General features: G+C 46.3%; 1 protein-coding gene across 2 annotated transcripts in view; it reads left to right on the forward strand.

Annotated features, from left to right (window-relative positions):
• The window catches only part of ADCY8 (adenylate cyclase 8), a 218,166-nt gene that overhangs the window by 190,847 nt on the left and 6,650 nt on the right, over positions 1-20,669 (forward strand). For both annotated transcript variants that reach the window (XM_029222774.1, XM_029222775.1), the window contains 2 exons: positions 8,783-8,929; positions 15,228-15,320. In XM_029222774.1, the coding sequence (XP_029078607.1) occupies positions 8,783-8,929; positions 15,228-15,320 (240 nt within the window). The remainder of the gene's footprint in view (positions 1-8,782; positions 8,930-15,227; positions 15,321-20,669) is intronic.

The raw sequence follows: 20,669 nt of genomic DNA on the forward strand, positions 1-20,669 counted from the left end.
GAGGGCACTTCACATTATGATGGGTGCTCTGATGGGTGAACAAAGACCACCTGCTGGTAGCAACTGGCCAGGGCAGGTGTGGTCGGGGGAGCCGCTCAGAGAAGGTCACGTCTGATCTGTGGCTGAATGATAGGAAGGACCAAGTCATACCAAGAGAGTGGGGAAGAGGCAGGACCGTCCAGGAAAGAGAGGACAGCACAAGCAGAGGCGCAGGGCGAGGATGGGCTTGGGGTGAACAGGAAGGCCAGGGTAAGAAACTGTACCAGTTTCCCAAGGCTGTTACAGCAAATACCACAAACTGCAAGGCGAAAAACAGCAGAAATGCATTCTCTCACAGTTCTGGAGGACAGAAGTCTGAAATCAAGGTGCCAAGAGCAAGCTCCCTCTGAAGTCTCTAGGGAAGAATCCTTCCTCCTCTTCCAGCTTCTGGTGGCCCCCAGGTGCTCCTTGGCTTGTGGCCCCATCACTCTAATCTCTGCGTTGGTCACATGGCCTTCTCCCTCCTTATAAGGACATATGTCCTCTCGTCTTATGAGGGCATTAATCATTAGATTTAGGGCTCTATGATTACATTTGCAAAGACCCTGTTTCCAAATAAGGGCACATTCTGAGGTTCTGGGTGGACATGAATTTGAGGGGTACACTATTCGACCCATTCCAAGGATGAAGGGTAGTGAGTGATATGAGGAAAGCCTGGGCCAGGGCCTGGCAGTCAGGTCTTATGGACTATAGCAGGGTTGGGGGCACCTTTTTAAGTGCTACGGGAACCTTTGGAAAATTTAAGTGTTCCCTAATCTGACTGGTTGCTGATAGAGTATGGATAAAAGGGTCACAAGACCGGAAGCCAGTTAGCAGTCCCTAAAAGAGCCCAGGAAAGGGCCTGCTGAGGAGGCCTAGGATTTGGCAGTAAAATGGAGAGAAGTGGATGAATTCCAGGTACCTTTGCAAGTTGGAGTCAATAGGGCTCCATAACGGAGTGGATGTGGGAGGTGAGAAATGAAAAAAAAAAAAAAAAATCAAACCATGGGCTTCCCTGGTGGCGCAGTGGTTGAGAGTCCGCCTGCCGATGCAGGGGACACGGGTTCGTGCCCCGGTCCGGGAAGATCCCACATACCGCGGAGCGGCTGGGCCCGTGAGCCATGGCCGCTGAGCCTGCGCGTCCGGAGCCTGTGCTCCGCAACGGGAGAGGCCACAACAATGAGAGGCCCGCGTACCGCAAAAAAAAAAAAAAAATAGAATCAAACCATTTGGCTCACACTTTAACCACCTAGAAAAAGGTAACTCAAGAGGGAAGTGAAAGATGCCTTTAAATGCCTGAACAGTTATCCCATGAGAGGGACTGGCCTTACGCAATGAGACTCCAGAGGGCAAACGGACAGTCCACAGGGGATATCTCTGTGCTCTGCGGTATGAGGAACCTTGTGATGATGGAGACCCGCAAGGGCGGGGACCACATCAGCCTTGGTCACCACCACTGGTCCTCGCGGCACAATTTACCTCCCCTGTGGTCCTGAACGTTAAAGGTTTGTGGAAGAACTGGAATGGTGAGTTTCCTTGCTGAAACTTTCAAGTGGTGAGAGGAGAGCCCTTGCCAAGGATGCTACAAAGGCAAAGTCGGTTGTCTGGGAGACTGCACTAGGACAACCCTTCCAATATGGATTTTCAAACTAAGCTAAACAGGGGATGCAAAACCCACAGGACAAAGGTCACAAACTGGCTGCCTCTGAGACAATCTGATCAGCAAGCCAGCAGCTGGTTGATTGGTTGGCTTGCATATTTGTTTTAATTGGTAGATTTGTTGCCTTTAGGCATGGAATGGGCTCTCCAATTTATCCATCCTTATCCTGACACTTACATTACCTGCTGGTCCCCTGAAGACATTTGGGTCTGTGACCTCTGCCTTAGGGTAGAACTGGCAGAGCCCTACAGCATTCATCTCCCATCCAAGCGTCTGCAGGAAGGCCAGTGGGAGAGAAGCCAAGGGCATGAGTCATGTGCCGCTTGAACGATCAGCTCTTGATGAACTCAGGCCCTTGAGAGTCTCTTGGGTGCAGATTAAGGCACCAAACACCCTCAACAGATGGAGTTCTCTGGAGCTGGGTTCAGGCCTGGTTTCCTTAAGGCCCCCTAAGGTCAGGGGATTTGTTACAAGAGCTTCTTAACAAACTCAGGAAAGCAGAGAGAGTGTCGTTGTACATCAACCATGACCAGCAGACGGGGCAGATGAAACACTGGAGCCCTCAGAGGGAAGCCCCGAAAAGGTACGAGAGGAAAGCTCCTTTCAATCAAGACACCAAAACAAAGAGATATTTGGAACCAGTGGGGAAGAGCAAGAATGCACTGGCTTCATCCTGAAAGGGAGGAAACCAACCAGAGATGCCAAGACCCCAGGTCATCAGCTGTTATTCGGGCCAAACCCCCATGGAGCCAAATAAGTGTCAGGTTCAGCCTTAATCCCCTGTATAAGACATTTTCAGTAGAAAGTCTTGTCAAGCTTATTTGTGGTTTTGTAAATATTTAAACAGTTCATACTCGGCTAGGCTTAAACAGAGAAAAATTTCACATTGCCTGGAGCATGTACACATTATGATGTAGTACCATTTTCTGAACACCTACTGTGTGCCAGGTACTAAGACAGGCAATGGATGAAAATGATCTTTCATTCTATTCACAACCATAAGAGGAGCGTTCTGTCATCCCCACGTTAGCGATGAAGAAACTGGGGTTCAGAGAGGTCCGTGATGCTCCTCTATTTAAGCTATGGCTCTGATCCAGTCCCTCAGATTTCTTCCATCTGTGCCACGTTACCCCGTTACTGTGCTGCTACCCATGCTGCCCCTGGGAGTCTGTCCCGATGAGGGAGTGTGTGCGTGTGTGTATGATGGTTATGGGAGGTGTCTGTGTGGCAGGACTTGTACTGTGTACGTGTTCAGAAGCATTGAGATGTGTGTAAATAGGAATGTATGTGTGGAAAACTTCAGTGTTTGTGTGTGTGTGTGTAGGAGACAGAGTAGAAAGAGTAGTGTAAGATGTGAAGGGGTGACAGACAGAGGCAGGACAGCTATAGCCTGCAAGAACTCCCAATTTCGTACTCTGTTTCCATAAGAGGCATTTTTATCTTCTCCTCTTGCTACAAACCTGAACTGTGATACAAATCTCTGAATATCTGATTAGGGGACATTTGTGAGTTTGGGTTCCAGCTTTCACGGGGCAACAGCAGTGCTCATGGATGCAGGCAATAAGGAGATAAGAATGATTATCCCTATTTCATCGATGAAGAAGCTGAGGCTCAGAGAAGTAAAGGAACTTGCCCAAGGTCACAAAGCTAGTTGCGTAGTGAGCTGGGATCCAAGTCCAGGTATGTGTAACTTCAAAGCCGAATTTTGGGTTTTTTTCCCTCCACCTTGCTGTTAGGGCGTGAGTGGCAGAGAAGGGGGAGCAGTGACAAGAGGTGGCTCAAAGCATCCAAGCACAGGGCAGTGGACAGAGCCTCGCCCTCTGGAGCATCCTGTCTGAGTCTGTTCCAGGGCCAACCTCTGTGTCACCCACATAGAGGTTCTGGCACCTTCTGCGGAACCGCTGGACTTCCGGCTTAGAGTAGCACTCACCGCCCCAGGCAGGGACTCTCTTGCTGATAAGGCCAACTGGGCTGGGTCATCCGTGTCAGGCACGCTCTCGCTGAGTCCCAGGAAACCTGCTCACTCATCCTGGCTTATTAGACCTGCTGAAAGGACACTGACAAGGGCAGCTGTCTCAGGTGCCGGACAGTCCTCACAGCACAAATTCCATCTCTGCCACTAACTCGCTGTGTGACTTGGGGCGGCTTACCCAACCTCTCTGAGTCCATTTTGTCATCCAGGTGATGAGGAAATAATGCCAACCTTGCTGAGTTGGTGTGAGAATTCAGCTGGGTAAGAGCACGGGAAGTGTCCAATGCAGCCGGCTGTGAGGGGGGCTCAGTAGAGAAAAGTCATTCGGTGCACTTGAAAGTCTGGTGCCTTGCACTCCGTCCTGGCTCTTCCTCTCATTATTTTGTGACCATGAACAAGTGGTGAACCTCTCCGGACTTCATTTTCCTCATCTCCAAAGTAACAGTACTTCCCAACTGTATGTTACAACCTTTACATGTGTTATTGTGCGTAAAGGGCTCAAGTGGGGTTTGGCACATTTTACGAGCATCCCGGTTGTTGCTATTATTATTTCTGACAATTATGAGCCGTCATTACTTTTTCTACTTTTTCCCACTCCCAGCCCCACCTCTCACCCACTCATTCAGTCATTCGTCCAGCTAGGATTTCTTGAGGGCCAACCATGTGCCAGGAGTTAATTCTAGATCCTGGGGTTCAAACGGTGAACAAATAAGGCAAGGTCCTTTCTGTTATGAGGCACATGTTCTCCTGGGAAAACAGACGCATAAATATGTAACATAGAGCCTGGTAGTGCTAAGTTCTGCGAGGGTAGAAGAAGCTAAATAAGGGAACAGCATGTGTGAAGAGGGGGCATTTACACTGGGGGGTCATGGAAGGTCTCTCTGAGGACATGACGTTTGAGTGGAGACCTGAGGATGCAATAAGGGCAACAGTCTCAGAGATGGTTCCTCCCCTGCAGAGAGGTGGCTTAACTTAGTATAAGACACACAGGGCTTGGAATCAGCCAGGCTTGGGCCGGTGAAGGACTGGACTCAGATGCTTCCCTGTGCAAAGAGGAGACCAAAGTCTTCACCTTGGCTTCCGAGTCGGGGGCGGAGGGGGAAGCGTTCATACACTCAGAATCCTCTGCGAAGCCCAAACCTGTACATCCAGCCAGAGGCGGATGACGATAAAACAATAATAGTCTTCTATACTCATCCATCCCTCCCCAGTTTACAGTGTTTTTATCTTCTTTGAACCAAAAATAGAAAGAAACAGATGGCACACTCCAAGTGGTTGATCGGAGCAAGTCCATTGATGGGGACATCTTTAAAGGTGTGGGCAGGTGGCTGGAGCTCTCCCATGTGCCCCTCCAAGTCCCCCCACCCCCTTCTCCCTGCTGGCTTGGAGGGGGCGAGACCGACCTGCATGGGCCACGTCAACGACCTTGCAAGCCCTCTGACACCCAGCTGGGGGTCGTCAATGGGGGACACTGGGTAGGAGATCCGAGGGCGGGGGAAGGAGAATGAGGTCGTCTAATGTGCCTGGTGCCCTTATAAGAAGAGGAAATTAGGACACAGACACACATCGAAGAGACACCATATGAAGGTACAGGGAGAAGAAGGCCACGTGTAAGCCATGGGGAGCATCCTCCGGAGGAACCAACCCTGCCAACACCTTGATCTTAGACTTCCAAGACCCCAGAACTGTGAGAAAATAAACTCGTGATACTTAAGCCACCCAGTCTGTGGCACCTTGTTAGGCAGCTGGAGCAAACTAATACAATAGGAAACGGAGTAAACAGAGATTTTTTTCCCCACCATATCACAGCCATTTGGAGGATGCGGTTCTGTAGGTTTGCTTATGCAGGTCCTTGGACCCATACAGCAGACAGTCAGACTCCTCCTGCAGTATCACTCCATTGTTCAAGGCCAAGGTGAATGGCCCAGCCTCAGAAAGCCTTGTACCATTGCTCTGCTCCTAGGCTACAATCCACACTGTCCCGCAACCCAACCCAAATCAGCTGGTCACCAGCCACCTCTGCTCCTTTGTGGTTTTTTTGTTTGTTTGTTTGTTTGTTTTGCGGTATGCGGGCCTCTCACTGTTGTGGCCTCTCCCGTTGCGGAGCACAGGCTCCGGACGCACAGGCTCAGCGGCCATGGCTCACGGGCCCAGCCGCTCTGCGGCATGTGGGATCCTCCCAGACCGGGGCACGAACCCGCGTCCCCTGCATCGGCAGGCGGACTCTCAACCACTGCGCCACCAGGGAAGCCCCCACCTCTGCTCTTTTGAACAAGGACTAATGAAAGCATCCATTCAGATCCATCTACAGTTTAGCTCAAGTCAACTGATCGTGAATCAGGGACACCATCTTTCACCCAGGTATGCAGAGTGAGGAAGACCCTGCACGTCTTTAGCTCCCTGTCTTCCGCTACCAACAGCATGATCCCAATGTCTTAACTCCTCCCTGTTCATCTTCCTTATCTGTAGAGTGGATATAATCATCGTACCTACTTCACAGGGTAATTGCAAGGGCTAAAGCATTGAATTCATATGAAAGTGCTTCGTAAGCTTTAACGTTTCCTACACAGGCTAAGGAGTCATTAACTCAACAAAATGTTGAATGTTTACCTCGTACCAGACCCTGTATAGGGCATGCATTACATTGCAGGCATCCAAGGCATACTAATTGGATGATTTGAAAGAACTAAGATATAAATGGCATGGAGTCTTTGCCCTCGCAGACTCCACACATAAAGGAAGAGATGGACATTTTAAAGGCAATAATGCAGGTGGTGAGGGCTCTGTGTAGAGTTACCCAGGTGCTGCCACAGCCCGAGTCAGCCTCCTGCCCCCATCAGTGAGTCTGGGAAGGTCTGTAGGAAGACAGGGTACCTAGGTGGCTAGTGAAGGCAGAAAACAAGAGTTAGCCTGGTTGGGGATGCTATTGCAAGGAAGGAAGGACATATCCCATCCAGGGACAGATGGTAAAAAATGAAAGCATTGAAGCGTGTGCGTCTTCGTTTCGCTTCTTCCAGAAGCATACCTTCAGACAAAGATTCGAGTGCAAGTAATTTGCTTGGAAGTGGTCCCAGGAAACCCACCCAGGTAGACAGGAGAGTAAGAAGGAAGGTCCGGAAAGGAAAGTACCCGTTAATGAGGCATTATCAGACTAGTTACCTCTGTGGGCGACTGGAGCTGAATCCCAGTGGAGAATTCGGACAATGGTGTAGAAAGCATCCCTCAGAGTTATCTGGCCCAAGGCGTGAAGTTGCTGAGGACTCTACACCTGTTCCCATCAGTCATTTGTTAAGAGCAGCTCCTGAGGGGGGCATTGATTTCCCGGAGCGTTCAGCCTGCAGCTCACGTGGGCAGAGTGCCCTCCAGTGGCCACAGAAAAACTCCATGCAAAGCAACGCAAGGGCTGGCTGACTGCCGGACCTTGGAAGAGAGAAAGCAGACCGGGCACGTACAGCGTCCGCTACAGTGGGCACCAAAAGTACAAATGCTTCGGTGTTTCTGGGACACAAGGTCCAACACAGGGAATTGCAGGCAATGAAGCTGAAGAGACAGGAGGAGGGGAGTGCAGGAATATGTGAATATATGTCGTGCTCATGTGTCCCGAGGGCTTTGTCCCGAGGGCAGTTGGAGGGCTTTAAGAATAGGAGAGCCGTGGTCAATATTGTATCATTGAAATATCACTCTGGCTGCCATACGGAACATGCCTTTGGATGAGATAAGACCAGTCCTGAACCCAGGACTAGGCTCTCATATTAATAGTCAAGGAGGAAAACAGGAAGGGCCTGATAGAAAGAAATGATGGGAGGGTTAGAAAAAATTATTTAGGAGACAAAGAAACCCAGGCAGCCTTGGTAATTTGTTGAATCTGAATATGATGGGGAAGAAAGAGTCAAGGTTGACTCTGAGGGTTTCTAACTTTGATGACTTGTCAATGCTGGTGCCACCAACTGAGTCAGAGAATGAAGTATCAGGAACAGTTCTAGGTGGAGAGGAAATGCGTTCAGGTGCAGCATTTATGATTTGAGGAGTGCAAGGGCAGCCCAGCCTGAGACACAGGAGCTTGAAGCCCAAGGAGAACCGACTTGGAAATAGGATTTTAGAGACTCACACGTGAAAGGCTGAGAGTGAACGAGATAGCCCAGGGAAGTATGTCAACTTTGAACCACGCAGTGAGTCAAGGACAGAACCGTAGCAATCACCAACATTTAAGACAGTAGATAAGCAAAAAATAAATCCGTGAAGGGGCCAGGCACAAGGAAAACAGATGCGGTATAACTAGAAAGTCGGGAGATTTATGAACTTGGCTGTGATCACCACACGCAAGAGCGTCCAGGAAGACTTGGACAGGGGTTCGTGTAGAGGTTTTCCCATTTTGTCTGGCAGTCTGACCTGCTCCAGTTTCATTTCGTTTCAGCCTGAGATGTGAATGGACATGGAGAGAAGTAGGAACAGGCAGTGGAGAAAACTCGTTTGAGAAGTACGGGTGAGAATGAAGAGAGATAGGCTGGTAGGCACAAGTGTCTGCAGGCTCCGGGGCACCTTGTGTCTCCTTATAGGAGACACTTACAGGAAGTGGAGGAGGAGAGGAGAAAGAAAGAAGAAAGAAAAGGATCCACTGTAGGAGGACGTTGCTGAAGAAGTTAGAGGGGGATCGAGAGATGAGGAAGAAGCATTGATCTTCATCGGGAGAAGGGAAAATGCTTTGTCTGGAGTTGAAACAGGGGAGATGAAAATACAGTGAACTACCTGATTGTATGAGTTTGGAACGTGAGAGCCTCAGAGACAAGATCATCTACTGAGGGGAATCAAGCGGACAGTGAAGTTAAGGAGAGTGGTGTGTGTTGGGACTATAGCCACTGGGGAGAACAGAAAAGGAAGCTGACCGAGGACAAAAGGATGGGCAGGCGGAACCCTGGGCCCAGCTGAGGCCGGAGACCATGAATTTTCAATGGTCGCAGCCCACGTGGTGACGAGGCTAAGGTGTCGATGAGATGATGTCAGAGCCCCCATTCTCTGTCCTCTCTGTGGGTACCTGTGCATGCCTGCAGGGGCAGGTACACACGGGGAGCGTCACTGCAGACCCTCACCTCTGATGACTGTTTCTGGCTCCCTCTGTGTGTCTCTCTGTCCAGGAGCTGTATTCTCAATCCTATGATGCTGTTGGGGTGATGTTTGCCTCCATCCCAGGGTTTGCAGACTTCTACTCTCAGACTGAAATGAACAACCAAGGAGTGGAATGCCTACGCCTGCTGAATGAGATCATTGCCGACTTCGATGAGGTAAACAGAAGCCCGAGAAATTTACAATCACAAATAAGCATCAGTGTTGTCATAGCATTGTGTTGTTCATTGTAACCGATTTCTGCACTTAAAGAATTCCAGACTGCATTGTAAACACAAACAGGTATCATCTAATTTAGTTAACACAATTATCACACAAGATAAACCCTGTCTGTCTTCGCTCCTGGAGGATCAGGAATGTGAGCTTCAAAGAGGTTAGAAACTTAAGCCAATGTCACATAACTAGCAAATGGCAAAACCAGGACTTGATCGGAGGCCAGTGCAGGCACTGGCATCACAGAGACTGGGCACTGATGGGGACATTTCTCCATCTGCTCAAATTACGATAAAACCATCAATTAGCATTTGGTCAGAGACCTAATCAAAATATAAACATACCCCAGATGGTACTTTCTTCTTCCAGTTTCCAGGAACAAGGGGGATACTCATGCTGAACTTTATTTACATCAATAGACTTAGCAGGAGTGGGTCTCCTCCCCTCTTCACACCCCAGCTTGAAGTAGGACACCTGTGTCCATCCACATGCCTAAACCTGAGATGGGAGGTTAGTGAGTGATTGAGAAAATGCCAGGGAAGAAGCCAAGCAAAAAGGTGGGTTCAGCTAACGTCTAGCAGCCTCAGCCTGATTCCCCAGGGAGCGCAGGAGTATAAGTGGTACCACAGAGTGGTTGCCACTGAGTCAAGCCTTTTGTACACCTGTATTGGTCAGCCATTGGCCATGGGCTGCCCTGGTGGGTATGTGTGATCTCCCAGGCATCACCAGCCAGGGGGCTTCCAGGGCTCTTCCCGAAGAATGGGTACAGCAATACATTGTCAGCAGCCAGCCCTGATGGCACCCTGGAGGATGACCCCATAAAGGAGAGCTGAGTTGGGTACCAACGGCATCTACTCCATCACCCTAGACAAAGTTCTCTCCCTTAATCCCCACCTTCCATCTAGACAGTCCTGTGGAGTCCCCTCACCACCTCACAGTCAAAGCTGCCCTTATCTTGCTTTAGGCCATATCGTTTCTCACCTGCATGACCACAGTCGTCTTACCATTCACCCTCCTGCATCCGACCATCACCAACCACCAAAAGCTGGAGTATTTTGTCACATTCCTTTGAAACCCAAAACCCATTGGTGTCTCCCTTTGCCAGTTTCTCAGAAGGCCTCCGAGGCTTTGCACTTACTGTTCCTGCATCCTCTCCAGCCTTACCTCCCGCCATATGCCACCTGGTCCACCATCCAGCACCATCTCCCTACTTAGAAGCCATCACAAGCCCACCTGGCGGTTTCACATACTGCTCTTTCCGCCTAGAAATGATGCCACCTTCACCGTACCCCGTCCTCTCTCCCTTGGTTCCACAGCCAGCAGAAAACCTAGAACTCATTTAACAGTCAATTCAAACATCATCTCTACTTGTGAAGCCTCTTCTAATTCCCCCCTCTACCCAGGTAAACGTTGTCACCCTTTTTTCAATGAAAAACTTACACTCTGAAAACTCTTCCATCATAGAGCATGAAACCCTTCAGTTTACAAATCTGCCTCTTAGTTCTGGGGCAGAGACCCCTCTTACTAATCTCCGCAGGTGTCTACCACATGTTGACTTTTTCCATATATAACATTTAGTTGTTGTTTATCCCTCACACCAAAGCCACAGGGTAGGAATTATTAGCCTTCATTTTATAAATAAGCAAAGCTGAGATTCAGAGACACCAAGAGGGCCCACTGTCGCACACCACTAAGTGGCAAAGCCAAGTTTTGAACCGAGGTCCGCCATACTGTTTGGATTTTTAATCACCATGTGCGTTGATCTTCACTTAACTGGCATTTCATGGTGCTGGTTTTGGAGTCATAAACTCAACAATGGCCGTTTTAGTTGTCCTAGGAATGAGGATGGGAGTCAAGATAAATAAGACACAGTCACTTCTTGCCTTTCATGGATTCACAGTCCAGTGAGAGAGTGACTATGAGTTCCCTTTACACAAGGAGTCAGTGGTAAGTACACGTGTATAGAGGGCCTTTCAATGTGGAGAATGGAGGGTGATTCTGTGGTAATGATACCTTTATCCCATTCTCTGTGCTAAGCCATTAACTCGTGAAGATAAAAATTATACTCTTGGGCTTCCCTGGTGGTGCAGTGGTTGAGAGTCCGCCTGCCGATGCAGGGGACACGGGTTCGTGTCCCGGTCCGGGAAGATCCCACGTGCCGCGGAGTGGCTGGGCCCGTGAGCCATGGCCGCTGAGCCTGCGCGTCCGGAGCCTGTGCTCCGCAACGGGAGAGGCCACAACGGTGAGAGGCCCGCGTACCGCAAAGAACCAAAAAAAAAGTATACTCTTATGTATTCTGTTAAGTCCCCAGGCCCTCCTACTCTGCCTAGAACATAAGAGATGCTTATAACAGATGCTCACTAAAGTGAGTAGTCAACTAATTAACTCATAGGAGACAGAAACCATCTGGCAAATAGTAAGGTGATGGTGGACTAGTCCGATCCAAAACATACTTCCAAATTTTTTTTATTTATTTATTTTTTTTTTTGCGGTACGCGGGCCCCTCACTGCTGTGGCCTCTCCCGTTGCGGAGCATAGGCTCTGGACGCACAGGCTCAGTGGCCATGGCTCACGGGCCCAGCCGCTCCGCGGCACGTGGGATCTTCCCGGACCGGGGCACGAACCCGTGTCCCCTGCATCGGCAGGCGGACTCTCAACCACTGCGCCACAAGGGAAGACCCCCAAAATTTTTTTTTTAAATAACTCTAGTAAAAAGCTCAATCTGACTGAAGGTTGAGACGTCAAGCTTTGTTTTATTTTAAAATCTATAGCACCGCATATCCCCAAAATTCTCACTTCCATGTTTTTAAACTGAAATAAATAAATGTGAAGCAAGTCTGTATCTTGGTGGTCCAAACTGTATCGATAGATACCCTGGAGTCTTCCCAATAAAGCGATGGGGGGACAGCGCCCCTAGTGGTAGAGATGGGTGTTTGCAGAGGGAAGTAGGAGAGGCTTAGAGAAGGAATTGGTCCAGGAAGCTCAGCTCTAGACCAGGAGGAGGAAAAAGGAGAGATGGGAAGAGCTGAAAGAGGAGAGAGAGGAGAAGCAGAGACGAGAAGGAGGAAGAAAAAGAAGAGGGGCAAAGGGGAGGAAGAAGAAGAGAGGAAGCAGAGGAGAAGGAAGAAAGAAAAGACAGGAAGGGGAAAAAAAAAGGCTTTCCCTGGCTTGCCAACCCCAAGCACTGTCAGCCTTTCTCACGTGGGTCCTTGGGTCACCCAGACTTGCCTTCTTTCTTTGGGTCAAAAGAGACCCTCTAGATTCGGCCCTCACTAAGCTCCAGCCAGACACCCGTCAGTAACCATACTGCTCTTCTTGCTGATGCAATTGCCACAGGAACTTGGCTCCGAGGAAGGCTGAACATTGCCCGGAGCACATGCTCCAGGACTGGGTCTGCAACAGCCCAGCACCAGGGCTCCTCAACCCCCGCCCCCGCCCCGGCCTCTTCGAAGGCTGAAGAGCCCTCTCACATCTCGGGTCTCCACGCGGACTAGAGGATGAACAAGGGGCTGATTAGGAACCCCACTATGACTCCTGAGGCTTTTAGCTAGAGAGTGGATAAAGTTGCCGTGTGGTTAGTAAATGAAATAGCGAAGCCTCTTGCTGACTCCTGATCAACTTCTGAAGAGGAGGTAGCTTTGCCTGGACCTGAAACTGGCCCTCACCCAAGTAGTTCCGAAGAGGAGAGGAAGGAAGAGTTTCATCTTCCCCCAGGACCCTGGGGAAGTGCAGCTGTAAGCGGGCAGAGGGAGGCAGGTGGGCAGCCAAAGGCATGTCTGGATGCCCCTGCCAACCCTTTCCATGCTCCCCACCTCCTACTACACAAACTCCACTGCTAGAAAAACCCCCCTCACTCTTCACAACTGAAATTGGAAATCACTTACTCAGGGAAGTGGTCCCAGATGCTCCAGATTTTATCAAAATCATCCATCCTCTTTATTCCTACTCCCGGTATGTTTCCACCATAAACTTTACTAAAATTGAGCTAGGACACCTGTTAGTGTGATGATTTATCTAACATCGGACACCCCTGCCTGGGCTGTTGGTTCCATGATGGCTAGGACCTCATGTGTCTTGTTCATCAGACATTGTAGAAGCTCAGCCAATAGTTGCTGAATTAGCTTCCCACGGCTGCCGTAACAAATGACCACAAAGTTAGTGGCTGGAAATAACAGCAATTCATCCTCTTATAGATTCGAGGTCAGAATCCAGAATGGATCTCACAGGGCTAATCAAGGTGTCAGCAGGGCAGTGTTGCTTCCGGAAGCTCCAGGGGAGAATTCTTTCTTTGCCTTTTCCAGCTTCTAAAGGCCCCCGTCCTGCTTGGCTTGTGGCCCCTTTCTCTGTCTTTAAAGGCAGCAATCATATCACTCTGACTTCTGCTTGCTCCATCACATCTTCTCTGCCTCCTGCCTTCCTCTTTCACTTACAAGAACCCTTGTGATTACATTGAGCCCATTACTGAGTCCAAGCTCATACTGCTTGCCACACGACAGGCCAATAAATGGAGAGACGGGTTGCTGGGACAAGAAATAACAACTTTATTCAGAAAGCCAGCAGACAGAGAAGGTGGTGGACTAGTGTCCTAAAGAACCATCTTGCCTGGGTTTGGGTGCTAGTTTCTTTTATAGAAGAAAGAGGGGGAAGTAAGGAGGCAAAGTAAAAAGAAAAGAAAGCAGTACATTGTTGCATATGCCCTGGTTCCTGCCAGACTCCAGAGGGGATGTGTTAATTTCCTCTTTCCTGCAGCCATTCATAGGTGGGCCTGGTCAGGATGTTTCCTGTGAGCTTAAAGTAAGGTATTTTAGCTTCACCCTCAGGCATGAGAGGCAGGGTTCCTGGAGATGGGCCATTATGTATACTTTAAGCCTATAGGCAGCATCACTTTAGTGATTAACTTATAGCAAAAGCAATAGAATACAAAGGTTAAAGTAAAAGAAACGGATCTGATATGGAGTCATATTTGTTCTTCCCTATTACAAGCCCACACAGATAACCCAGGAAATTGCCCCATCACAAAATCATTCACTTAATCACATCTGCAATGTCCTTTTTACTACGTAAGGTAACATATCCATAGGTTCCAGGGACTAAGACATGGACTTTTGAGGTGGGGGGACAAGCAGAGAGAGCATTATTCTCTTAGCACAGTTGCTAAATAAGAGACCAATGTTTCCCTTCCTTGGCATTAAAATCCAAACTGCAGGTGAGGATGGAGGAAATGGCAAGGATGGTACTCATTCTTCCATACAGGTATTCATCCATCCCTACTGTGTGCTAGGCTCTGTCTAGGTGCTGAGTAGTAAATACGACAGGCAAAAATACCTGCCTCCAGGAATTTTACATTTTAGTAGGAAAGATGACAATAAATAAGCACAGTCAGGGGTAAGTGCTAAAGAGAGAAGATAAAGCAGGAAGAAGATGAGAATATGTATGTGGGGACAGGATATTGTGTTCGGTTTTGCATGGGGTGATCAGCAAGACTCCACTGGGATGACATTTGAGGAAAGACCTGGAAGAGGTGAGGGATGAGCCATGTAGTTGTCTGAAGGAAGAGCGTCCCAACAGGGGAACAGCAAGTGCAAAGGTCCTGAGGCAGAAACAGGCTTCGCTTGTTAGGATCAGCAAGGAGGTCAGTGTGGCTGGAACAGGGTGAGGGAAGGGGACAGGGCGTGGCAGGTCTTTCAGGGCATGGTGAAGACTCTGGCTTTGACCCTGAGTAGAACGGGAAGCCACAGAGCAGGGACATGGTCTGACTTCCATTTAAACAGGATCACTCTGGCTGCCATGCTGGGAGTGTGGAGGTAAAGACTGGGATTAGGTACGTTATTGCAATACAATAACCAGGTGTAAACTAATGGTGGCTTAGACCAGGGTACTGGCAGGAAATGCTAAGATTTTTACATGCATGCTGAGAGTAAAGCCAAAAGGATGTGTTGATGGATTTGGGAATATTGGCAATTTCTTCTTTAAACTAATAAGATAGCTTTGTTTATTTCAAAGATTCTTAGAAACAGATCTAAGAGTATCTGGTCACACCCATCTCGGCACTTGGCACTTAGCAGGTGCTCAATAGATATCTGTTGAGAGCCTGAATGTTTGATTCTCAGAGAGAAGAGCGGCTACCTCAAGGATGCTAAACCAGTCTGAGGTGGTCCTCACTGTGAGCCAGGGGCCTGTTGCCAGGAGCCCCAGGGGGAGCACAAATACCAGGACTGACACTGTTGCCTGAATCTGTTTCAGCTGCTTGGTGAAGACCGGTTTCAAGACATTGAAAAGATTAAGACCATTGGCAGCACCTACATGGCCGTGTCAGGCCTGTCACCTGAAAAACAGGTAAAGGAATGCTTTGCACTCAGCCACAGCCTATGGCAGGGACCTTACTCTGGTCAGGTTGCTGAAGGTGGTGGGGCTGTCATCACCAGGAAACCTGGGGACAGGTAGGGAGAAAATCCGATGAAGTGGATATTCTAGGCGTGTGCGGTACCTGTACTCCTGAGGTAAGCAGGGTTTACTGGGTGTACTGATGCTTCCTTATGATTGAGAAGCCTCTAGTCTTCATTCTGAACCTCGCTGTTCACTAGATGAACAAAATCAGGACCAAGAAATACCCTGGTTATGATTTAATTGTGGGTGTTACTAAACCCCTGATCCCAGCCTGTTTTATTCTTACTTTTGTTTTCTCCTCCAAAAGTAATAATAATAATAGCTCTGCTTTTTTGAGAGGTGACTGTGCCAGACACCAGTGTTAAGTGGGAAACTAGCATCCACCTTCCAGGGCCCATGGCTGAATTACCTGAAATAGAGTCATGCTAGCCACACAAAGTCTTGCACCTGGTAGGTCCTCCATAAATGCTCTATGGAAATGGGCATAAGCGGCCAGGGAGAGGAATCCTCATTCCTCCTCATTCTTCTTTGCTCACTTTCCAACTAAAAACCTAGAACTATTCCAAGACTATCTGAGAAGAAACCTTTATAGTCATTAGGTACATGTGCACATCACTCTACCACAGGGGTCCAGAAACACATCCCCCAGGCCAAATCCAGCCCACCATCTGTTTTTTTGTTTGTTTGTTTGTTTCTGTTTTTTGTTGTTGTCAACATGCAGTTTTATTTTCTGAGGCAAATCACTTAACCTCTTTAAATTTAAACATTCTTATGAAATGCAAGTGTTGTCTAGTTGAACTCTATAGGTGTGCCAGTAACTCAGGACCCAAAGATGACTAAATCATATTTTGCCCTTATGTTATTCACAGCCTAGGGACTGGCAGAGATGTAAATTAACAGTTGCAGGCCAGTGTGCAGTCTAAGCTAAAAAATGTAAGCAAAGAGTTGGGAGAGCAAAGAAGTATAATAATATAGAGAGAGTGACCTAAGTGCTTCCAAATTACAAAAAGGATTGGTGACATTTTTGCCTCTAATAACAAATCTCATTGCAAATTGCTACACATTTCAAATCCTATACCAAGAAAATTTGAAATATCTCTTTTCAGCAATGGTCCTCTCAAATAGACACACTAGTATCCTAGATATTACCATCATGCCGTATCTTTACAGGCACGGCATGTATGTAATAGTACTATCTATTGAAGACTTGGTTAGTCCTGCTTAGTAAATGTTTAACAGTTAGGGAGAGTTAAATCATTATACAACAAGTTCATTAAAATGACTTTATTATTATGGTAAAGAATCTGAGCTTTGTCAAATATTTCCAGTGTTAAAAATATACAAATAGGTTTATATTTTACAATAAAATACTATCAAAAAGTAATGACAGTTAAATCAGTTCTTAAATGGTGGGCATGGTTAGAATTTGTAGAAAGGAAGTGAAATGTGATCAAAAAGGGAATTGTGGAGGACCTTCAAGATGGTGGAGGAGTAAGATGTGGAGATCACCTTCCTCTCCACAAATACATCAAAAATACATTTACATGTGGAACAACTACTGCAGAACACCTACTGAATGCTGGCAGAAGACCTCAGACTTCCCAAAAGGCAAGAAACTCCCCACGTACCTAGCCATGTGGCTGACAGGGTCTTGGTGCTCCGGCCGGGTGTCAGGCCTGAGCCTCTGAGGTGGGAGAGCTGAGTTCAGGACATTGGACCACCAGACACCTCCTGGCTCCACGTAACATCAATTGGCGAGAGCTCACCCAGAGATCTCTCTCTCAACGCTAAGACCCAGCTCCGCTCAACAAACAGCAAGCCACAGTGCTGGAGAAGCCTATGCCAAACAACTAGCAAGACAGGAACCCAACCCCACCCATTAGCAGAGAGGCTTCCTAAAATCATAATAAGTTCACAGACACCCTAAAACACACCACTGGACGTGGTCCTGCCCACCAAAAAGACAAGATCCAGCCTCATCCACCAGAACACAGGCACCAGTCCCCTCCACCAGGAAGCCTACACAACCCACTGAACCAACCGTACCCACTGGGGGCAGACACCAAAAACAACAGGAACTATGAACCTGCAGCCTGTGAAAAGGAGACCCCAAACACAGTAAGTAAAGCAAAATGAGAAGACAGAGAAATACACAGAAGATGAAGGAGCAAGGTAAAAACCCACCAGACCAAACAAATGAAGTGGAAATAGGCAGTCTACCTGAAAAAGAATTCAGAGTAATGATAGTAAAGATGATCCAAAATCTTGGAAATAGAATGGGGAAAATACAAGAAACGTTTAACAAGGACCTAGAAGAACTAAAGAGCAAACAAACAATGATGAACAGCACAATAAATGAAATTAAAAATTCTCTAGAAGGAATCAATAGCAGAATAACTGAGGCAGAAGAACGGATAAGTGACCTGGAAGATAAAATAGTGGAAATAACTACAGCAAAGCAGAATAAAGAAAAAAGAATGAAAAGAATTGAGGACAGTCTCAGAGACCTCTGGGACAACATTAAACACAACAACATTCGAATTATAGGGGTTTCAGAAGAAGAAGAGAAAAAGAAAGGGACTGAGAAAATATTGGAAGAGATTACAGTTGAAAACTTCCCTAATATGGGAAAGGAAATAGTCAAGTCCAGGAAGTGCAGTGAGTCCCATATAGGATAAATCCAAGAAGAAACACGCCACGACACATATTAATCAAACTATCAAAAACTAAATACAAAGAAAAAATATTAAAAGCAGCAAGGGAAAAGCTACAAATAACATACAAGGGAATCCCCATAAGGTTAACAGCTGATCTTTCAGCAGAAACTCAGCAAGCCAAAAGGGACGGGCAGGACATATTTAAAGTGATGAAAGGGAAAACCTACAACCAAATGGCTCTACCCAGCAAGGATCTCATTCAGATTAGATAGAGAAATTAAAACCTTTACAGATAAGCAAAAACTAAGAGAATTCAGCACCACCAAACCAGCTTTACAACAAATGCTAAAGGAACTTCTCTGGCAGGAAACACAGGAGAAGGAAAAGACCTACAGTAACAAACCCAAAACAATTAAGAAAATGGTAATAGGAACATACATATCGATAATTACCTTAAATGTAAATGGATTACATGCTCCAACCCAAAGACATAGACTGGCTGAATGGATACAAAGACAAGACCCGGATATATGCTGTCTACAAGAGACCCACTTCAGACCTAGGGGCACAAACAGACTGAAAGTGAGGGGATGGAAAAAGATATTCCATGCAAATGGAAATCAAAAGAAAGCTGGTGTAACAATAGACAAAATAGACTTTAAAATAAAGATTATTATAAGAGACAAAGAAGGACACTACATAATGATCAAGGGATCAATCCAAGAAGATACAACAATTGTAAATATTTATGCACCAAACATAGGAGCACCTCAATACATAAGGCAAATGCTAACAGCCACAAAAGGGGAAATCGACAGTAACACGATAATACTAGGAGACTTTAACACCCCACTTTCACCAGTGGACAGTTCAATCAAAATGAAAATAAATAAGGAAACACAAGCTTTAAATGGTACATTAAACAAGATGGATTTAACTGATATTTATAGGACATTCCTTCCAAAGACAACAGAATACACTTTCTTCTCAAGTGCTCATGGAACATTTTCCAGGATAGATCATATCTTCGGTCACAAATCAAGCCTTGGTAAATTTAAGAAAATTGAAATCGTATCAAGTATCTTTTCCGACCACAATGCTATGAGACTAGATATCAATTACAAGGAAAAAATCTGTAAAAAATACAAACACATGGAGGATAAACAATACACTACTAAATAACCAAGAGATCACTGAAGAAATCAAAGAGGAAATCAAAAAATACCTAGAAACAAATGACAATGAAAACACGACAACCCAAAACCTATGGGATGCAGCAAAAGCAGTTCTAAGAGGGAAGTTTATAGCAATACAATTCTACCTCAGAAAACAAGAAAAATCTCAAATAAACAACATAACCTTACACCTAAAGCAATCAGAGGAAGAAAAACAAGAAAACTCCAAAGTTAACAGAAGGAAAGAAATCATAGAGATCAGATCAGAAATAAATGAAAAAGAAATGAAGGAAACGATCACAAAGACCAATAAAACTAAAAGCTGGTTCTTTGAGAAGATAAACAAAATTGATAAGCCATTAGCCAGACTCGTCAAGAAAAAAAGGGAGGACTCAAATCAACAGAATTAGAAATGAAAAAGGAGAAGTAACAACTGAAACTGCAAAAATACAAAGGATCATGAGAGATTACTACAAGCAAATATATGCCAATAAAATGGACAACCTGGAAGAAATGGACAAATTCTTAGAAAAGCACAACCTTCCGAGACTGAACCAGGAAGAAATGGAAAATATCAACAGACGAATCACAAGCACTGAAATTGAAACTGTGATTAAAAATTTCCAACAAACAAAAGCCCAGGACCAGATGGCTTCACAGTCAAATTCTATCAAACATTTAGAGAAGAGCTAACACCCATCCTTCTCAAACTCTTCCAAAATATAGAAGAGGAAGGAATACTCCCAAACTCATTCTATGAGGCCACCATCACCCTGATACCAAAACCACACAAAGATGTCACAAAAAAGAAAACTACAGGCCAATATCACTGATGAACTTAGATGCAAAAATCCTCAAGAAAATACTAGCAAACAGAATCCAACAGCACATTTAAAGGATCATAGACCATGATCAAGTGGGGTTTATCCCAGGAATGCAAGGATCCTTCAGTATACACAAATCAATCAATGTGATACACCATATTAACAAACTGAGGGATAAAAACCATATGATAATCTCAGTAGATGCAGAAAAAGCTTTCAACAAAATTCAACACCTATTTATGATAAAAACTCTCCAGAAAGTAGGCATAGAGGGAACTTAACCTCAACCAGATAAAGGCCATATATGACAAACCCACAGCCAATATTGTTCTCAATGGTGAAAAACTGAAACCATTTCCACTAAGATCAGAAGCAAGACAAGGTTGCCCACTCTCACCACTATTATTCAACTTAGTTTTGGAAGTTTTAGCCACAGCAATCAGAGACGAAAAAGAAAAAAAAGGAATCCAAATCAGAAGAGAAGAAGTAAAACTGTCACTGTTTGCAGATGACATGATACTATACATAGAGAATCCTAAAGGTGCTACCAGAAAACTACTAAAGCTAATCAATGAATTTGGTAAAGTAGCAGGATACAAAATTAATGCACAGAAATCTCTGGCATTCCTATACACTAATGAT

The sequence above is a fragment of the Monodon monoceros genome, unplaced genomic scaffold (genome assembly GCF_005190385.1).
Source record: "Monodon monoceros isolate NGI ecotype Baffin Bay Population unplaced genomic scaffold, NGI_Narwhal_1 Super_Scaffold_14, whole genome shotgun sequence".
Classification (NCBI taxonomy): domain Eukaryota; kingdom Metazoa; phylum Chordata; class Mammalia; order Artiodactyla; family Monodontidae; genus Monodon; species Monodon monoceros.